At 38.0% G+C, this 23,541-nt stretch overlaps 1 protein-coding gene across 4 annotated transcripts in view; it reads right to left on the minus strand.

Annotated features, from left to right (window-relative positions):
* Positions 1 to 23,169, minus strand: part of glra1 (glycine receptor, alpha 1) — a 141,765-nt gene extending 118,596 nt beyond the window's left edge. For all 4 annotated transcript variants that reach the window (XM_028009292.1, XM_028009291.1, XM_028009290.1 and 1 more), the window contains exon 1: positions 21,941 to 23,169. In XM_028009292.1, coding sequence (XP_027865093.1) covers positions 21,941 to 22,011 — 71 coding nt within the window. In that variant the 5' untranslated portion in view covers positions 22,012 to 23,169. The remainder of the gene's footprint in view (positions 1 to 21,940) is intronic.
* Between the last annotated feature and the right edge of the window lie 372 nt (positions 23,170 to 23,541).

A 23,541-nucleotide genomic window follows, 5' to 3' on the forward strand; every position in this document is an offset into this window, starting at 1 on the left:
AGTGTCCAAACAGTTCTAGTCGAGGTATTGATATGAGACATAATATGAATTCAAACCTTAAAAGAACTTTTTACCAGAAAATTAGAAACACAAGAAATATTGGGGGGAAAAAAGAAAACATTTTGTTTTACAAAAATGTGTTCTGTTGATTTATGAAAAACATTCAGAAGTAAGGTTCACATGTGTGCACATTTTTTCCAATGCAGAAATGAGTTACAGTTTTGTCTCCTATGAAAATACAGTTATAGGTAAAATAAGATGCCTTCTGTCCGTTTGAAGGTATAAATCTGGTTCTAAATGTGATTCAAATTCTATTAAGTGTAACAAAACTGTAAAGCACAGATTCGACCACTTCGATGCTTGCAAAGGAAGGAAATGTTTAAGAACATTTTAATGTAACCCCTAAACTAGTTTCTACAAAATATACACAATAGTTAAATTTAATAAGGTCATGTTTTTCTATTATTATAAATGACTTTCAACAGGCTTGGATAATCTATCAATCCACTTGATTCTTTTTTTTTCTCCCCTCAAAATATGAAAATGTAGAATCTGATGCTTAAAATAATGTTTGATGTCTGTGTGTGTAGGGTAGGGGTGTGTGGGCGTGTGTGTGATACTCAGATCCCGGCAGTGTTACCTTTCAGATCCTTCAGGGTAATTTTGACCTCTTTATTACCCCTGATTAATGCACTCGCTCTTTGGTTAATTTAAGTAATCTGCCCTTTCGTAACAGTTTTGTCAAGATGCCCTGTTCTGTCCTCTTTCTAATAATGAATTTAATGGGTTCTTTCAGGCATCGTCTGACTTTTTAACTTTTTTTTATAACCCAGTCATCGTCCTTGTTCTTTGAACTTTGTTCTTTTGCTTTGTGAATTGCTTCTTACTCTCCATCATTTTTGCTTGCTTCCAAATCTGACAACACTTGTTAACAGGAACTGACATGCTGTGACACTTAAGTTAAACACATCCAAAGATAAAATAATTATTAAATTTGATTCAACTCAGCTTAATTATATGGCCCTGATTCACAACAAATGTTTCTTTTTAGAACAGATAGATCCATTTTATTTACAGAAGTGCTGTCAATTAATTCTAATCGCATAAACAGATCAATTAAAGTCCATTACACTGACTACAATTTGAACATAAGTATAAACACTACAGTGAAACTCAGTATTATGCCAAATGGTATAATGCTTTGAAGCAATGTCTTATATTTAGCATGCGTGTGGTGACAGTAGAAAGAAAAATCTCCTTTAACAGGAAAAAATCTCCATCAGAACCTAATGAAAAGTGAGCAGGCGTAATTTGGCAACCAGTTGGTTGTTTGTGGGTGGAGAATACCCACAAAAAACACAGAGGCGCTGATCACGGACTACTTTAAGGAAAAATTTAAGCGTTAATGGCATCAACAGCTCCGTCAGTAGTTTCGTTTGGGAGATTTCTTATGTGACATTTGACTGAAATGTTTTCTTCTTTCACCTGACCAAATCAGAGCAGTTTTTATTGAATTATTAAATTATCACAGTTTAAATTATGTACTGCAACGTCACTACATAACCAATGATGAACTTGGAATGTAAAATGTGTCTGGACAGTAGGACATTTTCAAAACCTGATCAGTGTAAATGCAAACATGATGCTGCTGTGCTCTAAGTAGCAGCTACTCCATTTTCAGTGTCCTTGAGACAGTGTCTTGAGTTGTATGTAGGTTAGCACCACATTCCCACATAAAATGTAGCATTTTAAATCATGCTACATCTCTCCTGGACCCTGTGACAAAACAGCAACACACTAGAAAAATCCCCCTATGCAAGCACAGAGCTAACTTCAAGATTGGAAGTAGCTCTGATTTGAGACGAGTGCATAAAATTCTGCTTTGTGGGGCTTCATGTCATGGATGTGCTGCAAGTGCTGACACCATGCTGCACTCAAAACCTACATGAGACTAAAATAAACCAGTACATGATTTCTACAGATGTTCTGTGTAAGCTAAAAAGCCTTGGAGGAACTGCATCTCTTCTAATGGGGAGTCCACTATATTCCAAACATTCACCTCAAAGCTTCACCGAAAGTGTGCAGATGATCAAGGTTCTGGCTGAGTTTTACATCAGAAATGGGTCTTAGAGTTTGTTAGAGGGTCAACATATTCACAAGCAACATTTGCAATCCCTCTAACTCAAGTTCTTAGAAAGGGTTTTAATTGTGCTTCTCACAGACAGGAAGGCAGCAAACTTTAAGAGAACTTATTACAAAGACTGTAATTTATGTATGAAGGTTATAAAACTGTAACTCAACTTCATTAAGCAACCTTAATGAAGTTGTGGTTTAAGTCCCAGAAGGCATTTCATACAGCTAAAAGTCTAAAATTACTACAATCCTTGAAATACTTAGGTTTAATTTTACCAACATGTTTCTTCTTACTGGAAATGATATAAAACTTTTAAAGTGTCCAAGATTGTTTCTGCTAGGCAGAGAATCTGTGGTGGGAGCTAAAGGTTAGGGTGATGGCAAAGAGGCTTTCCCACCTTAGAGACACTGAGCTCATCCCTAAAGATAAACTGTCAAAATGCCAGTGCAAACCACCATGAATCTAAACAGCACTTATAAAAATTTTTTCGAATATTGAGGCTGCTATAAATCATTTTCGACATACTATGTTCTAAAATAATATACAAATAAAAACCGATTGCTTTGTTATTGTAGAAACATACCTGACTCCTTAATTAAATAAACTTCTTAATTTAATAAAAAATATTTTAAATCTAAATCTGAAAGGTGTAAGAATAACATTGGACGTAATTGTGCTGCTCCCTTTGCATCTCACCACATTTTTTGTGTTTTTTGTGGGGTTTTTTTGTTTTTACGATTATTTGCTAATTATCTCACACAAAATCAACATACTATGCATAATCCCTTATATTACTACACGTTTAGATTAATAAAAGCTTGAGCAGTAGTTTAGAGGAATCCTCTGATTCCTGTGCTGCTGTGGAGGTTCTAACATTTCAGCTTGGTTACAGCTCAGAGAGGTCATTGATAATATACTTTGCTATGTAAGGCGCAAATGTGTCACAGTCTCCTAATCAATAATGTTTCATCATATATCAGGTTTTGGAAATGAACCTGCCGAGAAGTTAATTATTGTTGAGGTGGCAGCGAACTTCTCAGAGCAGTCGATTGTTTTTCATTACAGAACTTGGGGGGGGGGGGAATTGATCACAGAAAAATAATGTATATACAGCGTATGTTATGATTTGTTATGATGGAGGATGCGGGTGATAAATGTTTGGCCCTACTGCTGCCGAACAAATGAAACAGCCCTAGGGCAGATTCATAAATAACACGGTTGGTTTAATTTGACTGAACGCAACTAGGATGCGAACTGACATGGGAAGATTTCTGAGAAGGGCAGCCGGCCAGCCGGGCCGTCCTTCAGCGGCACAAATAAAACCCAGAACACATCACAGATGATTGGGTTCTGTGTCTGACCCCGTTGGGTGAACTGTGGAGCCTTGAGTTCAGAATCAAATTGACACCTTTTCTGGGATTTAAAAAAGGTGGATAAATGTGATAGTGCAGATTAAACCATCGTTTTGAATTTTTCCCTGCAAACAAAAGCCTGTCAAACATATTAATAATCAATCGTTGATATTTCTGATGGTTTTTACACAGAGACCTTTATAAATTATGGCACAGTAAAAGAAAAAAGATGAACATGTTTTATCTAACAAGTTAATAAAAAAGCCATTACAATATTTATTAAACACAAATGTAGTAAAAGGAAAAGCTGAATTTATTAAGCTTAACTTTGAAACAATAGTTATCTGACCTTATAAACATCAAAATTCATGTAATTTTTCTCCCCACTGTTTTTTCCAACATTAATTTATTGCTTAAATTATGTTCTTTCAGTCAAGCCCTCCAGTAGTCCAACCAATGACTGCCAGGTACACAGGCCTTACAGCTGCAAAATTGCATACTCTATCAAAAGCTGTATTTTCATTGACCATGTAATTGCACAGTTTGACATTTTGAAAATAAATTTGTGTAATGAAAACACACCAATATTGAAAAAAAGTAGTTTTTTGCCTAGTTTTCGCAATAGGATGAGGTTGTTTTTTTGGCCGTATTAAAAACACCGCAATTCCAGAACACAGACATTGTTTTGCAATTATGATGAAAACTGATGATCCAGTTCTATTTTAAATCATCCTAATGTATGATTTAAGTTTAATGATCTGTGTTCTCCTAAAGACGTAAAGTAAGAAATGTGAAATCAAAAAGACAAATTCTCAGCATCTTTGGCCAGAGTAACTATCTGTCACATGAATAATGCTGTCTCCCATGAGCAAGAAAAAAATATTACCATAAAACTAAATGTGTAGCAAAGTATTTGAGAGTCAAATTTGAGACCATCTGTTTGTTTGTTCTCCAAACATTGTGCTCTACATTTTAATCAAACATCTCTAATGTTTCATTTGTCCACACCTGCCTTTTTAAATAGAGAAATATTTTCTGTTCCAAAACAAATCTTTTTTTTCCAATTATCCTGTCATGAACTTTACATTTAAGTTGCTAACTGAAACCTAGTCGAAGATGGAGCCATCATGTTTTTGACATTTCTCTGAGAATTGTCTATGGTGAAAAATATTTCTCATTACATAGGCATCTCTAATAGGGCAGAAATCCTTTAGCCTGGACATTGTGATAACACAAATGTGGGATCCCATTAATGATGATCAATTAATCAAGCACTTGGCTGCTCCTTTGCACTCTTAAATCCAAAGAGAGCGTCAAGGTGGTACTTAATGTTTCACATTACCTTTTCAATTTGGGTTTATCTTTGTTTATTAAATAATGACAGTGTGGAATCTTTTACATTTCTCAGCTTTTATATCAGATGTAAATCATACAACACATTTCTATTATGTCATGGCATATAAAACCTTTAAACATAAGGAGGGTGTACTTTTGTTTTACTATGACTGTTGACTTTCTCCCTCCTCAGAATAGCAGCATGTTACATCTGTTTCCCCTTCTCATTTTACATTGAGAGGATATTATGTTTTTTGATGTAAAGATTAACTTTCTAATCTTGCTGAACCAAAGCAAAGTCAAAGGTTGGAGATTCCTGCTCTAAATAATGCTGAATTTTTACTTTAAATAAGAAATCCTTTCAGTCTGGCAGACAATAATCAGAATGTCACAGAACCGAAACCTTTCAGGTGAAGCGAGCACACAAGCTTTGTCTTCAACAATTTGAAAGTTCAAATTTGTTCTTTCGTTCCTGATATTAAAGCAGAAAGTCATTATTAAAACCACTTTGGCTATATATAAGATTTTATTGAATACAATTATGGAAAATCTGTTCTCTCTGACACTCCTTAAAGTTTTTCAAATCTGCCAAAAAATGCCCAGCACATAATAAATATTCAAGGAAAATATCTGCAATGACTCAGTAAAATGTTGCTGTTTCTCTAATTTTATTACTTTGTCATTTATTTATATAAAAGGCAACCTCTAAAGAAGATTAAAAATACTATAAAAACTTAAACTAATTAAACTTTACTTTTGCACAAGTGAAAAGCTGTCTGATTATAGAAAGCATGACACTAAACCAACTGTGATGGTATTGAGCTTTAAACTTTGAGAAAAAAGAAAGGAAGAAACTCCAGTTTTTTAAAAGCCAGACACACAATCAGAAAGAGACTCATCACTTCCCCTGACTAAAGTTTTCACCTGACAGCTACACATTTTCTGTGTATCAAACTGTCTCATCTTTATTACATTTCATAGATTCAAACATAGAAAGGGAAACAAAATGTGTCATTGTGACAGGTTCCTGTTAAGAAAGTGCCTACAGGTCCAATTTAAAGAGTTATTGGATTTTTATTTTTCAAAACACAATCAAAAATATCTGAAAATGGTCAGGTAGGAGTCTGGACAGCACAGGACAAGTGAAAACTGGGCTCTTTTAACTCCCAAGGTAAGGTGCTGGTCTGTTAGATGTATCACCACATAAATCACCATCTTAATTAAATTTCCAGCCTGAGACTTTGCCACTACATTCCTTTTGATTGGCTATTGCATCATGCATTCATGCCCAGTTTCAGTGTTACAAATGTAACATCATCACTCACCAGGAACGTTCAGCCATGTTCTTGGCTGCTTGACACTAGCTTTCTTTTTCCTCCCTAATTTTTAGCACATTTTTTCAATTTCAGACATGGACGAGTATAATTTTTGCAATCTTCAAGCACGAACACAATTGTAAGAATAAATGTCTTGAAAAATGATGATATATGAGGGGAAAAAAACAGCCACATTTCTGTGCTCTTTGTTCCAATGGGAAATGTTCATCTACTTGTTCTTGGACATAAAAAACACAGTTGTTCTGTCTCTTCATTGAAACAAAGGCAGACATGCAATGTGCCTGTAAATACAGATGACAGCCAACACTGAGTCACAACCCTAATGAATGCCACAGCTAAAAGTAAAGTTTGACTCCAGGTAACGTGACAGTCCAGTAAGCTGTTCTGACACAGCTCTGCTTTTACATTAGTGTGAAGCCTAACCTTTCCATTAAACAGAAGGAATAAAAAATCTGTCCATTTTTTTTTATATTCCTTGAGCCAAATCAGAATAAGGACTTCATTTAATATTAACGCCATACAATGTTAAACACAAAGTAATTCTCAGTGAAAAATAATCTATAAGTGACCTTACTTAACACCACAATTTTGAATTGAGTAGAATTTAATTTGTGCTTTAACATGATAGGAGCCCACATTATGAAGAGAGGAAGTTTTCACTTGCAGCTGTTTCTGCAAGGCCAAATCAAGGAGAGTTTAAAGGCTTAGATGAATATTCACTCTGCTTCAAGAAATTTATGGAATGTCCCTGAAGAAATACATAGATTTCACACTTCAACAATTATTTGATAGCATTAAACATAAAGAATGGTGAAGGCAAAACTCATGAATATTTCGGTCTCTGATGCAAACCATTTAAATTGCACGTTTATCTGTTTCCACTTGACAAAGTAAAGAGTCGTATTGAATATAGATATCAATAGAGGAAAAGGTCACTCTCTGCACATTTTGTTTAGCATAAAGATGAATAGTTTGCATACTGAGAGCCGTTGCCTGCTTTAGAGTACAGTAACGATCTGTGCAAGCACCCAGAAAGGAGAGAGGTGATCAATCTGCGTTATCACAGGGAGGAGGATGAGGAATGAGCAGAGCACCTGATCAAATGGAGAAACGATCATTGGATTTTCCTTTAAAGGAGAAGCAGAGTTCTCGAAACCTGGTGATGCTCTGTGGTGCAACAAATCAGATATAGTTAAATTTCTTAATGACTGAGAAAATGTAAAGATCTCCATTTATCGCTTTTTATATCTGTTCAAAGATGATGAAGCCATACAATGCAGTTTCCCTGCAGAATAATAAAACGTAGTTATGCGGCATTTGTAGGAACTCCTTTTTTACTCGTAACTAAATTTTGGATATTAGCAAGTATAAAAAAATTGCCCTTTCAACAACAATGACCTCTTGCCGGAGCAATGACACTGTCTGTTCGCAGGCCTGACAATCATTTTGTCAGTCCTGATTTATTGACGGGTACGTTGGCATTCCAGACACATTTGATTCATCATTCTTGGGTAAAAAGTCAATAAAAGTAGACGATGCAACTCAGGGTTAAGCAAAGTGTCAATACTGGTTTCTACTCTGAAAATGTTGAATTTGAAATTAAGCCACATGATTGGATGTTAGTACAGCCAGTAACAGTAAAATATAACAAGACAAATATAAAAACTAAATTCAAAAGCTGCATGTCTGTTTTCTTGAGCAACAAGTTAGTTGCTAACTCAAAATATTTGAGTTTTAATCCACTGTTACCAACTAGTGTGATGTTTTGAGCTGGAAATGCCTGGTTTTTAAATGTTAACATTTCCTTTTGAAGTCCTGTGTTGTGAAATCAGTATGGACGATGTTACTAATTATAAGATGCTGAAAGATAGATATGGTTGGGATTGTGATGTACTTTACTAAATCGGATTAGATCTTACTAAGCATACTGAGGCTGCTGGAAAATATAAATTTTAAACATAAATGTGGTTTCTCTAGGCCCCATTCTTGGTCCACTTCTGTTCCGTTTCTTCAGGTTCCCCTTCACTGATATTATAGAGTATTTCTAAAATATCTTACTATATCCTGATGACACATAATTTTAGATACACTGAGTAACTCTGAACACAGGATCAATAAAGGCATGTAACTGACCCTCCCTGAATAAGCCTGCTACAATCCTAAAAACATCTGATTATTAAAAGAGGTAGCAGAAAAACCTCAGCATGTGTTTATTTTATTATAGGTTTTATTATTTTATTATAGGTGCATTGGTGTTTTTACAGTTTTCAATGAAAATAATCCACTGTGATTATTCTGCTGTATTGACCTAGGTCAGAAAAGTTGGATGTCTCAAACGTCTCACACTCTTCTGGCTTTTCATTTGAACAAAAAAAAGGATTTTTAAGTATTGTTGGTCTATTAGCCAATGAATAGTCAAAATTCATCTGAAGAACCACAAATGTTGGGGACAGTAATTATTTGGTGCCCCAATCAAACAAAACAGAAAAACACACAAATTAAATTACCCAGATTAATGTTGAAGTATTTACATCAAATCTTCCTGTGACCATTGTGGTAGATGGTCACATATGGTTATTTTTAATCACGTTGCAGGAACCAGACTGATTACTGGAACAGTGCATGCACAGGTCTGCCTAAAACCAGGAAAATAGAACAAATCACCCCAGTTTGAGGTAGCCAGTCCCTACACTGGCTACCTGAAGCTCGAAGAATAGACTTTAAACTACTGTTAGTTTATAAATCTGAACGGCTTAGCATCAAAATACATTAAAGATCTGCTGTTGTTGTATCAACCATCCAAACCTCTCAGGTCTTCTGCTTCTGGTCTGTTCTGCATAACCAGAATCAGAACCAAACATAGAGAAGCAGCATTTAGCTTCTATGCATCACAAATCTGGAATAAACTTCCAGAAAACTACAAAACAGCTAAAATATTGAGTTCCTGTAAACCCAGGCTAAACACCCACCTGCTTAGAATTGCTTTTGACTCATGATAACTGGAACATTAATCAACATATTTGGTGTATTGATCATTTTGACTACGGAGTTTGGAAAAATGCAGTGTTTGCTACTCGTTTAACAATTGGTGACTCTTAATATTTTTATGTTCTTATGATGTCCTTATGTTTTTCTTGTGTAAAGCACTTCGAACTGCTTTGCTGCTGAAATGTGCTATACAAATAAACTTTGATTTGATTTTGATTTAGATACTTGGAGCCATAAAAATTCATGTGTAGTTAGTTAGTCCATACTTTTTGTTATGGATACCATAAATATTCTCTCTAAGTAAATGGACTGGAAATTGGTTGGCAAACAGTTGAGAGTAATGAAAAGACAAAATGAGAAATGCATCGGGACATGCTAGCAAGTAACTGTGAACATATTAAAACAAATGAAATTGTGACAAAACAAAAATGTTGACAGCACTATTTTTGAGAGCTACAACAAAACACAGCATCCTGAGATTTTCCAAATCATCATAACAACTATTACAGGCCATTTGTCTGCCAGGAAATGAGAAGAAAAAGCAATTTGTCCCCTAACAACACAAACACACTGCAAATGTTTAAAGTTGGCTAATTCCTGTTACGATTTTAACTGAAACTGTGTGAGCTTTACTCTGATTCAGCTAAGATGGTGGTTTTGAGCAACAAATACTCCGGTTGGATTTGGTGTAAAACAAAGGAAGAAAACGTGTAAGTCTAAGTGCACCAAATGTTCAATGTTAGGTATGGTAGAGGAACTGCAATGCTGTGGGCCTGTGAACTAAAATACAACAATGAATTGTATGCGCTAAAAATCAGGCAATGAAATGAAAAAATGAAGCTGTAAATTTTCTTTTTTCAAAGTGAGTCTGAAAACATGCAGTCTGTCTTTCCTACAAATGTTTCACTGAACATGGAAGAAGGTGAAGATCAAACATTCACTGTAAAGATCTTACAAGTGAGTTGCTTTATCTCATCTCCTTAATGCCTTTTTTTGAAAGAATTCCTGTACTAAATTCTGGTATGTCATTAAATTTTTATTTGAGGTGAACATTTGCATCTAAATTCTAAACTCTCAACTGCTTTAATGAGTAAAAAAAAAAAGCACAGACATAGAGAGGGAGGAAAAAGAGAGCAATGTTTAAGCATTTAATGTGTATTCATCAGGTCTGGCCTCAGTCATTGACGGGCTAATCGATGTTTAGTAATAAGGCAGAATGGGGAATGAGGTGTAAGGGGTCTGGGTTGGGATGGAGGGGAAAGAGATATCAATTAGGCAGAAAACTGCAGAGTCCAGAGCCGAGAAGCTGAGACAGCAATATACCTGACGGTGGTTCATTACTAATCAGTGTGTACGCTGAATGCAGAACTCCTGCAGACCACTAAAATACCCCCCGTTCCAGCTGTAAATGGCTGCCTAATTCCATTAAATGAGGAAGTCTGCAGCTGGTGGAAAAATGCTTCTAATAGTTTTTATAATGAGATACCTCAGAGGCTGTGCAACGAGAATAAATCCACGTGATGCAATGAACTGAAAAATGTGCGTTATACCTGCAGGTTAAATTCAAAGCAGCTCTAAATCACCACCAAATGATATTATGAAGTTAAGCAGGGTTATATTGGGATTGTTAGTCTTAAATGTACGAGCTGCACAATGCAGAAATATTAAAAGTACTTTTAAATGTTTTACACTTCCTGTACAGATAGACTTCTTCATAATATCCTATTACTTTTAACTACTGTAGATTAGTTTGCTATGTATCAACTTCAATTTCATTACGATTTGTCAAAAGATTTTTTTAAATGTTGATTGATAAAACACTTTAAATAGTTAGGCATTGGAGTGCAGCGTATGATGGAAATTTCCTGCAAACAGAGTTAGCCAAATTTATTGGCAATCCTTTAAAAACATCTCTAAAGGAACGATCAAAATGAATCAAGCTATTCAGTGGCCAATGAAATCTCACAGTGAGAAAAAAAAAAAAGTCTGTCACAATTTCTAGGATCCCAAACAAATCCTATAAAACACATGTAAGAAAATGATTTTTTGTTTTTTTACTTGAGTGTATTAAAATGATCAGAGTTTAGTAATATTTAATATAAGACTTTCTGTTTCCTTGTCTCTGATTAAATGTTGCAGCATCCTGGTTAATCAACATGGCTTTTAAAGTCTTTCTAGAACAACAAGTTCCATTTTTGCCTTCAGTTTTCATTAAATTAACATTCATTTTTCTCCTGCCATCAAACTCAACCACTCTCAATGTGGATACATTTGATTATTTGTGTTAAAAATTGTAAAACTTTAAGAGATGTCATCTCAGCAGCAATTCTTTAGCAGAAAATTAGCTTCATGTGCACAATTTTTTATAAGATCTTTAAAAATAAGCTTCCAACTGACCAGACCGGAAATAAATAAAGAAAATAAAAGTTTAAATTCTTATCTTGTAATACACCACTATTTATAATTGGATACCAAATATAAGGGAATCCACCAAAAAACTTGTTAGAGAGTTTTTGGTATTATCATTTTATTTTCTTACTCTAGTTCACATTAAGTCTATAGATCTTTGTGATTTTCTGTTTAAAGTGTTCTCTTCTTTAAATGACCTGGAGGTCACTACTGTCTGTTCAACTTTACGGGAAATAGATAACACTGAGTTTCTCAGACTTTAAACTTGCAAGAACACCCCCTAATTTAGTAACCACCTGTGAGCAGTCGTATTTTGTTTTCTTGACAGTATTGACCGAGATTTGAACCGGGCTCAGACCTTTGATCAGATATCACATCTGGACCTGGGTTGCTAGATGCTTGGGTTAGAAGCTTTACGACCTCTGTTGTTTTTCCTGACTGCCCCTTGCCTGTTCTTCTTAGACAATAAAAACAGGAGCCGTTGTAAGGGAGCCCAGAACGCTCTGTGGATTCCTCGGAGAAAAGGTTCTCAGAGCCTTCTCCCAAGAGTTCTCAAAGCCTTCTCCTTTTGCAAAAGCTATACATGAAATTCATATACGTTGTCTGTGGTTCTTTCTTTTATTTAGGTTCGAAAGGAAAATACCTATCATTAATTGGTGCCGAAACCCGGGATCTCTCACCTCCCCCGCTGTCAGGCAGAGGAAGACGCGCTGAATCCGTGCACGGCCAGAGTCAATTGGACCTGGAAAGGAAAACCCAGGAAGCAAATTCTTCGCTGGGCCAGCGACGTATCCGACTTTGTCTGCTAACGGCGGAGTGACGAGATCCGACTGGACAACCCGAAAACTACAGAAACGTAGGTGAATTTTAAGTCATACAGGTTTGAGTCCTTGTCAAATATTAATTTGACTAAAGAAATATAGGTTTGAGTCCTTGTCAAATATTAATTTGACTAAAGAAATACAGGTTTGAGTCCTTGTCAAATATTAATTTGACTAAAGAAATACAGGTTTGAGTCCTTGTCAAATATTAATTTGACTAAAGAAATACAGGTTTGAGTCCTTGTCAAATATTAATTTGACTAAAGAAATACAGGTTTGAGTCCTTGTCAAATATTAACATTTTAATTTGACTAAAGAATAATGAAGGGTTAGAGTCCCAGTTGACAGAGAGTTTCAACTAAAGGCAAAAGGATAGGCTCTTAGAGCGTCCTTAATTAGAGGACGCCTCTTAAGGGAAAGTCCTCACTTAGATAGAAAGTTTGTAATTTGCTGTACTGCTACTGGTTTTGTTTGTTGTTTTGTTGCTGTGTGTGCATGAAGGAGTGAATGGTGTTTCTCTCTCTGGGAGTAAAACTCTCTGCCTTCGGAATTAGAATCCAAAGTGAAGAACCGCTTAGAGCTCGGCTCCAAGTAGAAGCCTGTTCTTCAGGAGGCACTGAGCGCTGACTTACAGCACTTTCTCTGAGAGAGCACGCGATACTAGTATTTTTAAGCAAGAGATTTAAACAATGGGAAACACAAATTCCTGTAATTCCTCACTTATTGAGGGCCCCGAAGGGGATGAAAAGTACATGATGTCCAGATTTCCTGGCAGCATTGTACATATAAAAAAAATGGAAAAAGAAATATAAAATAGATGGGAAGCTAAAGATTGATCAATGGCAAGCAATTGTGGGAATTTTGGAGAGTAGTGTAGCAAGAAAAAAGGGGATAAAAAAGTTAGAAAGGAAGATGAACTAAAGTGTGCCAAATTATGGTTAAAAGCAGCCATAGACCGGAAAGAACAAAAAAAAAGAAAAAAAAAAAAGGTTAAGGACAAAAGGCCAGCAGATATTGACAGGCGGAATGCCTCGGTGGGACGGGGAGAGCAGGTACGGCCGACTGCTCCTCCCCCAACCGCTGCGGCAGATTCGTCTGCCTTGTCTCAGTGTCACCAGGCTCGGTGAATAGACAGCCGAGTGCACCTTTTAATACCAGTGAGGAAGCCACTATCATATTTGCAAGACATTGCCCAGAAAACAAAATAAATCACCGGAAGGGTGGCAGATGGGAGAAAAAACAAAAGTATAACTCCTCAGCATGACTAGACTTTTCCACAACCAAACAAAACTTAACACCAGATCAAATTGATGAAATAGTGGATGTATGTGCAGCTTGGGATATGTTAAATGCATTAAAAGAAAAACCTTATATCACACTGATTGTTTGCGGGAAAAAAGTTGAATTTTTATGTGACACCGGCGCATGCAAAACAGTTTTAAAAACTAAAATAGAAGGTGTAAACCCCACAAATGAGTCCATTTGGGTGAAATCTGCTGATGGACAAACACATAGAGAACATATGTCAAAAGGCACATCTTTTAAAGATCCTGAAACAGGAATTAAAATAAAAGCTTCTGTTGTAATGTCACTTAAATGTCCGACAAATCTATTAGGTAGAGACCTAATGACAAAATTAGGGATAGCAGTAGTCCCTGTACAAGATGGCATGAGAGCTGTTAGACTAAAACATTCTGATCTGTACACAGTTCACAAGGATGAAAAAATCTACTGTTCATATGATCTAAAGCCAGCTGACAATCCTCACGTCCCAGGAAAGCTTCTTAGAGAAGCTCGAGGACAGCTGGACTCACCTGAAACAGAAATGAACTATAATCAGTTGCATGTAAAAATGAACATCCTAAATGATCCACAGGATGATTATGTGCAAACGTTTCTAGAAACAAATCCTGTGACACTTGCTGTGACCGAAATGTTCACAGACCGGAGGTCTTATGCAGCTGTGACTGTGCTCCTTCCGACTAGTCAAACAAAGCTGTATAAATTACCTGCAAACCCATACATTTCACTTTATAAGCCGCATAATATTACATGGGCAGATGTGGGTAACAGAACTAAAATGGCTGTTGAAGCCACTGATTTCAAAGAAGGTGAAGATGGTTGGAGCTACAGCCCCAGCTGTGATGTCTGGAAACAATCACTTTGTGAAGTTGTTACAGGGACAGCTCAAGTTCATGCATTTGAGTGACACATGAACATATTTTTGACAGAAAAAGAAGAAGCTGAATTAGCTAAGCTTCCAGAACACATGTGGACAAAAGGTCCCTCTGATGTTGGATTACTTAGTTCAATTCCCCCAGTGCAAATTAAAGCAAAATCTAGTTGGAGACCTATAATAAGACAGTACCCTATAAAGACGGAAGCACTGGATGGGATTGAACCAGTAATCGAAGGTTTGTTAAAAGGAGGAATCATTAAAAAGTGTTCAGATTCTCCTTGTAACACACCTATTTTTCCTGTTCAAAAGGCAAACAAAAAAGACTGGCGCATGATTCAAGATTTACGATCAGTCAATGAAGCAGTACAAACGAGAGCACCAAATGTTCCAGACCCACACACGTTGTTAAACTCGCTAAGACCAAGCAATAAATTCTTCACAGTAATTGACCTCAGCAATGCTTTTTTCTCTGTACCCATTCATCCTGACTCCCAGTTTTGGTTCGCATTTACCTACAGAGGTCAGGGGTATACTTATACCAGATTACCCCGAGGTTTTGCGGACAGTCCAAGCATATTTTGTGAAGCAATTATGGCCTGCTTGTCTGATTTTCAAATATCGGAAAAAAAGTCAACTTTTGATTTATGTTGATGACCTGTTAATAGCATCTGAAAGCGAGGAAGCATGCAGAGCAGATTCACTCGCTCTGCTGCACCATCTCTGTCAGACAGGGAACAAAGTAAACAAGGATAAGCTACAGTGGGTCAGAGCAGAAGTAAATTATTTGGGACACACACTTTCTGCTGAGGGGAAGCAGATACAAAAAGCGAGAAAAGAGACAGTTTCTGAAGCTCCTAAACCAGAAATTAAGAAGCAAATGATGTCATTTCTCGGACTTTGCAATTACTGCAGAGCCTGGATTCCACACTATGCTGAAAAAACACAGGCTTTACAGGATTTGATTCATGGCACCCCAATGGCCATGACTGACAAAATAACTTGGAATCCAGAAGCTAAAAAAAAAGATTTGCTGAACTTAAACAAGCATTAATGCAGGCAACAACTTTGATTCTTCCAAACTATAAAAAAACCAGACAGGTTATTCTGTTGTTGCTTTGCCGAACAAAATAATAGAAGCAGAGAGAATTTCTAGCACTCATTCTGCACAAGCAGCAGAATTGATTGCTTTGACTAGGGCATGCGAACTGGCTAAGGACAAGCACCTGACAGTGTACACAGATAGCCAGTATGTTTTCTCTACACTGTTTTATTTTGCGAAACAATGGGAGCGTAGAGGAATGACAACCTCTACTGGGAGACCAATAACACATGCATCTTTGCTTAAAGATCTTTTACAAGCAATACAACTCCCAACTAAACTAGCTGTATGTAAATGCGCAGCTCACACAAAAAGCAAAGATGAAGTTTCAAATGGAAACAGACTAGCTGATAAAATCGCTAAAGAAGCTGCAGCAGGGAAGCATGGGAAAGGTATATTCTCAGCACAGACTGAAGGGGAACAACAAATGATAGACAAAACAGTACTAAAAGACATGCAGGACAATGCACCACAGGCTGAGAAAAGGCTGTGGATAACTAAAGGTGCAAAAATGAATGTCGGGAACATTTTTGAGGTTAATGACAAACCAGTGCTTCCTAAGTCTTTATTTAAAGCAGCAGCAATTGTGACACATGGGCGCTGCCATGTGTCAACTGGGGGGATGGAATGCATAATAAAACAGCATTTCACAACGTATGGTTTAAATTCTTACTTAAAATCTTTTTGTACTGCATGTCCAGTCTGTGTGAAATACAATCCTCAGGGAAACATAAGGCCAAAACGAGGCAGGTTCCCAAAATCATCTTATCCCTTTCAAACTATGCACATGGATTTTATTGAACTTTCACAAAGTGGGCCATATAAATATTGTCTGGTGATGATTGATGCTTTTTCTAAATGGGTTGAAATAGTTCCAGCAAAGCATGCAGATGCTTTGACAGTAGCTAAAGCTATTTGTAAAACTATCATCCCAACACATGGCATCCCACAGACTGTTTATAGTGACAATGGACCACATTTTGTTAACCGAGTGATACAAAACATGGCTACACACTTGGGAATGACATTAAAAAATCACTGTGCCTATCGGCCACAGAGTGCAGGGCTGGTGGAAAGAACAAATGCTACTGTGAAAAGTAGATTAAGAAAGTGCATGGCAGACACTGGCCGATCCTGGCCAGAATGTTTAGACTTGGTGAAGCTCTATATGAGAATCACATCAACAGCAGATGGTCTAACACCTTTTGAAATAATTCATGGGAGAGCTTACAGATTGCCTCTGTTTGCTCCAGACATACAAAAAGCTGATGAAGAACAGACATTAGCAGATTATATGATCAGGACTCTTAAACTGAAGGAAGTGTCCAGTGCGAATTTACTGCCTTCTGATTCTCCTCCTATACAGGAAGCCATTCCACTTGAGCCAGGTGACTGGGTCTACATAAAAGTCATCAAACGAAAGAACTGGACGAGTCCACGGTGGGAAGGACCATTCCAAGTACTGATGACCACACCAACAGCTGTAAAAATAGCTGAAAGACCCAGCTGGATACATCTTAGTCACTGTAAGCGGCAGAGAGTGTTGGACCCCTAATTCGGAGTAGAGAGGAAGGTGGGCTTTTAGCCTCTGGGCTACACAGGCATTCTAATTTTTAGTATTATTTTGTCTCAAACCCAGCGAAGAACTGCTAAGATTCTCACTCTTTTAGTTTGGGGGCTCTGACATCTCTGCACGCCGAGCAGTAATGGGGACTCCATATGCAAGATGGATCTTCTACTGTGCTGTGACTGCTGTATGTTTGATGTTTGGAGAAGGAAGTGAGCCTGAGTTCCACCCACACGACTACAGCACCAACCTGTGGTGGAAACTGATGAATAGAACTGCTTATGAAGGACATGCTGTGAACTGCTATGTATGTGCGCAGCTGCCGGTTTCCATACATAACTCAGGTCTCCGACCAGGTAACATTACTGACGACAAACAGATGTGTCTCTATGTTCTAAGCACCAGACCACAGCGCGTCCCGCCCCTAAGGGGAGACAGACCACGTGAGAAGGATTATTCAGCTGACCTCCGGATGGGTGAGGCTGCGCAAGGACTGTTTCAATCTTTGAATTGTTCACTTGCAGAGGATGTACTTCCTTTTTCGTCATCTCAACAAACTGTATGGAAAATACCAGAGATCATTTCGTTAGCAGGAGCTAAACCAGGATCTCTGGGGAACTGTGTTTATAATAATGGAAATGTTTTTCTAGGGACATTGCCCTGGAACTTGTGTAACAGAGTTTACACCTACTGCGAACCGACACAGGATTACATCACCTGCGTAGCCTGCAGGGGTCAAAGGATGGCTCCACACTGCAAAGGCTGGAAGGAAAACCCAGACTGTGACAACTTGCTTCAGGAGAGGAGTTTCAACATCACGCATAAGATAAAGAGGAGACAAGAGACAACACTGTGCAGCGCCATAGTGCCAGGAGATTATGGCTCAAGGATGTTATCTGATTGGTACTTCATATGTGGAAATGAAGCGTACATGTTCTTGCCGAAAAATTGGGGAGGACTGTGTGCTGTGGTTCCCTTGATCAACCCGATTGTATTCATCAGGAAAGCACAGGATGATTCACACACTCGCTCCAAACGAACAGTTATGTCAGAGGTCAAAAGATGGGGAGGCCTCACAACACATACTGGAGTTCCATGGGAAAGGCATCTTATGAGACAACTGAAGATGACCTGTTTCAAGTTTCTGACGATTTTCTGAACAATGATGAAGTCCTGTAATAAATAAACGGAAAAATCATTTGCTGAATGATTCCTACACTGAAAATGTTTAAACAAGTGGTGTTAAGGATGAGAAAACTGCTTTTGATTTTTTGCTGTTTATTTTATTTTATTTTTTTTACATTTATTACATTATTTTCCACTGTGTATTTTCTGTGTTTAGCTTAAAAAAAAAAAAAAAAAAAAAAAAATTCTTGCATTTATTGGTTCTTTACTTTTCTTTTCTTTTCTTTTCTTTGCTTAGCTTTTGCATAATGAAATGATAAAAGGGGGGAATGTTAGAGAGTTTTTGGTATTATCATTTTATTTTCTTACTCTAGTTCACATTAAGTCTATAGATCTTTGTGATTTTCTGTTTAAAGTGTTCTCTTCTTTAAATGACCTGGAGGTCACTACTGTCTGTTCAACTTTACGGGAAATAGATAACACTGAGTTTCTCAGACTTTAAACTTGCAAGAACACCCCCTAATTTAGTAACCACCTGTGAGCAGTCGTATTTTGTTTTCTTGACAGTATTGACCGAGATTTGAACCGGGCTCAGACCTTTGATCAGATATCACATCTGGACCTGGGTTGCTAGATGCTTGGGTTAGAAGCTTTACGACCTCTGTTGTTTTTCCTGACTGCCCCTTGCCTGTTCTTCTTAGACAATAAAAACAGGAGCCGTTGTAAGGGAGCCCAGAACGCTCTGTGGATTCCTCGGAGAAAAGGTTCTCAGAGCCTTCTCCCAAGAGTTCTCAAAGCCTTCTCCTTTTGCAAAAGCTATACATGAAATTCATATACGTTGTCTGTGGTTCTTTCTTTTATTAAGGTTCGAAAGGAAAATACCTATCAAAACTGATCCCTTTGTCTGTGTCATCACGGAGACAAAGGTTGAAGTAATGCAGACCTTTGGGTCTTTCTGCTACACTGAGATGGATGATTTGTCTCGCATCATGACATGAAACATTCATTTCTCGGTTGGAAAGACATTGTTTCACTGAGCGGAGCATGAAGACTGACGATTTGCCAATCAGCAGCTGTGGGTAGGATTAAAGCCAAAGTGAAGTGTAGTCAGCCTCAGTGCTGAGATGTGACAGTATTTAGTAATTGGAGAGGAAAAACTGAAGTATCTACCCAAAACAGAACTGGTTGATCTCCCACAGGACTGATAACGGAGAATAATGTGTCATGAATTGTGTCTTACAATGCCATGCTGTCCATTGTAGCATACGTCTTCCATTCTCCACCTACACCTTTAACACACATATTATAAGACTTTACTAAGAACATGTTCAGAGGAAATTCTAAAAACCTTAACTCACAATGCCATAAAGAATCAAGTCCAACTCTATCAAATGCAGCCAAATTTAGCTATAAATCAAGTTAATTCCATAAATGAGTTCATATCTACACATGTTCATTAATGCTCTAAGAAATTAGTGTTTTTATTGATTTATTTAACTACTTTCTTTACTTCATACAAGCAGGGTCAAAATGATGAATACACGCCAAAATATTTGCTTAAAAATAACCTATATGTTTTTGAAAAAGTTGTGCAGCAAGTTCTACAATATATTTTTTCTTCTGGTTAGTGATCTTGAGCAAGCCCAGCTGGTTCCTTCTTTGGTAGCATAAAAATATATATCAACAACTGGATTGACCAATCATAGAAAAAAAGGAAATTTCATGAAACTCAAAATCTGAAAACTGGGCTTTTGCAAGTTAATAAGGCTTTATAGAGCCTTCTTCTAAACAACTACAGACTCCAAAATTCTCACATTAAATAATTAATGTCACCAGTTTGCAAAATGTCTGTAAAAAGACCAAATTACCTTCTTAGATGAACTGAAACAAGTTAAAATCTTTAAAAACAACCCAGCAACAACCAAAGCTCAATAAATCTGCCATAAATTGTAAACTGCTGCCTCACCAGCATCACTCTCTACAACAAACGCAGCTTAATTCACTGTGCACTCAGAAACCAAGACAACAGACACCTTCAAGCTTGACTGTAATTTACAGACGGTCACACAAAAAATGTAGTAAAATTTAGGTTGGGAAATGCAAGAATTTATGTCACCAGAAGTGAAAAGTTTAGAGACGCATATAAAGATGTGGCTATAATATTTAATGACTTTTTTCACAATTTAAACTAAACCGAGTTTTAAGGCTGAACTTTGAAAGTTTAGAGAATTCGTTGACTTTTCTGTCAATACTTTAGTTGTTCCATCAGTTGAATTGGAAATTCATCAAATTTGCCAAACTGTTTATTTTTGTAGAGCTGACTCAATGATTTATTGCATGTTTTACAAAAGATTATGTTTGTTACAAATTTCACCAGTAAATTTCTACGAAACTAAGGGAGCAAACTGCAAACCCTCACAGCATTTGAAACAACACAATAATGTGACCTCTACTTGTTTCCCCTCTTGTTTGGGTCTTCAGGGAATTCATACCACATTTACAGTATTTGTAATTTCTTTTTCTGACATAATACATAAACAGTCTCCTCTTTCTGCTGCTTTCTCTATTTCACTGTATCCTTTTCTCCATACTTTTTCTACATATATAAAATTCATAACATCAGAGTGATGTAGTTCAAATGTTTATTTTGGTTAATTTTAATGGTCATGTCTTGTCATGAAAAGCTGAACTTTGGTTTTACAGAAGTTGTTTGTATAGCATGAAGCCACTATGCATGTTACATGCCAAGTTTTTCTAAAACACTTCTTCCTTCCACACAATTCATAGGCTCAAATACAGCTCGGTGTAATTTTATATTATATGAAGTTATATTGTTATTTTCAGCAAAACCAAATTGAGTTTTCATTAGCTGCAAACCATAAACAAGAAAATAATGAGTAATGAATCTATGTAAAATGAAAATAACTTATAAAACTGAATTTGTGATAATATTTTACTGTACTGACATATTCCCACAGAAGAGCAAGTTATGCAAATTATAGGAATTGGATCAAACTGCTTGTTTGTGATACCAACCAATGATAAATGCCAACTCACACATTTAGTTTTGTACTGTGTTAGTCTTGGTCATGGGGTGTCATAGGAAAATAAAAAGGAAAGTAGCTGAGGGGTGAGGAATCACATGAGAGCACAAACGATTCAGTGATTAACTTCATTGCTGTGTGTGTGTGTTTTGATTAAATTTATCCTATAAAATTATAGAAGATTAAAATGTGGAACTAATGCCCCAGACGATATCCAACCACTAGCGGTCGCACTTCCCGCCCAAAAACAAACCCTGTCTGATTTCAATGCAACTTCATCACAGGGAGTGCTTCCCACGGACCCGCATACTTATCAGCCATAACTCACACAACCCACAGGCAACTTTGACAACTTTTCTCCCCCGAATTCCCTTTCCTCCTTTTAAGACTTCTGAACCCAGCTTTAATTTCCATGCATGTCCCAGACCGCATCAAGGCAATAAAAATGCTAATTTTACTTGCTTTTCATTAAATCCCCAAACAAATTACGCACTCTTGGTTATTCCTTTTCCTTCCCCGCCCATCAAGTCAGTTCCATGCCTGTGCTTACCTGAAAAATAAAACCGTTTCCCACAAATAGATCCCCAGCGCGTTCAGTCGGCACATTTTTGCCAGTCTCATTTTATTTGGAGGGGGGTTGTGAAGGTGTTGGACACTCTTCAGAAAAGGCTGAGAAGGAGGTCTGGTGACGGGGACAGGGGGGGGCTTGGGCGATGGTTTATGACCTCCAAGGTGAGCCCGGAATGTCCTGCTTCTCTGTGGGTGCGTGTCCGTTTCAGATCCCGTATTCTCCAGTGCCGAGCCGCGGGATGGCCATCACTTCACTCTCCATAAAATCATGCCTGTGTCCGTTCTCACTCCCCCAGCGCCGCCGCAACAGAAAATCCACTGAATCCAGCCCGAAAATGTGTTCAGAACCTCGGACAGAGGCAGCCGGAGGGACCGTAAGGAGGAAGCTCGTCCAGGTTTTGGTTCAAGGGGGGACAACCGGGGACAAAAATGGGAAGGGAGGGGGGTCACTGGTTTCAGAGGACAGCAAGCGCTTGCAGCCTGCTAATACCTGACACAAATACACGCAATGACTCTAAGGTCCGGTCTGTGCGCTCCGTCGCAGTTAACAGAGAAATGAGACATATTCCTTCAGTGGCTGTTTGACTGCAGAAACCGGCGTCCGCTTGTCCCTGGAGCGCTGAAACAAATATGAATGTATTATATTCCCAAAATCCGCACACAGAAGAGAGCTTTCTCTCACATCTGCAGGCTCCGTCTCACATGGATCCCTGAGGCAGCCGGAGCGTCGTTCTGGATCTGTGCGTATCGGCTGCTGTGGGAGTCCCGGCGCTGCTGCTGCTGCAGGTACAACACGTCTGCCTCCTCTTCTCCCTCTCCTTCTTTACCCCCTCCTCTCGCTGCTGGTTCTCCCTCTTCTCCTCGTACTTATCTCCCAGGGGCGAGCAGTTGTAGTAGTACTTGGCGCTGCAGCAGCTCGGCTCAGCTGCTCCCATTGTCTGGTGGTGGTCAAGTTGGAGACGCGCCGGCGACCGCTGCTGTGCTCCGCATCCGCTCCCACCGGCGCACCGGGCGCGTTAAATCCCAACAAAAGCACAGAGTCCCGCTGTTGAGCAGAGTTTTATAATAAGATGCAGCCCTGTGTGTCCGACCGATGTGGACCCTCTTCCATGGCAGGAGAGGTGACCACTGCCTGGCGCGCACCGACACGCACACATACACACAGCAGTGCCAGCTCTGTGCGCTTCGACACTGTATTTTCCTGCTGCAGTCATTTACCAAACTCCAAAATACGCACTCAGTGTGGCCAGAGACGCCCACAGGATGCTGCCATTGGTCTTCACGCTGCTGAAGCCTGCAGCTGATTGGTCCGGGAAGGTGTCAAAAACGCAGCTGAAGGCCAGTCCTGCCTCCAACAGGGATCCCCTGAGAGAGGGGGACAAAGAAGAGGGAAAAGTAAAAATCGCTTAAATTACAGTTACTGTAATTTGTATATTTAAAACTCTCATATTTATTATGAATTCCGTAATAAAAAGCAAAATACTTTGCTTAATTAGCAAATGGTTGCTGGTTGTGTTCCCTCTTATGCTGAAGTTATTGTAGTAACATAAACAAATGTAAATAAAACTTGAGTCAAAAGGT

The sequence above is a fragment of the Xiphophorus couchianus genome, chromosome 23 (assembly GCF_001444195.1).
Source record: "Xiphophorus couchianus chromosome 23, X_couchianus-1.0, whole genome shotgun sequence".
NCBI classification, from domain to species: Eukaryota; Metazoa; Chordata; class Actinopteri; order Cyprinodontiformes; family Poeciliidae; genus Xiphophorus; species Xiphophorus couchianus.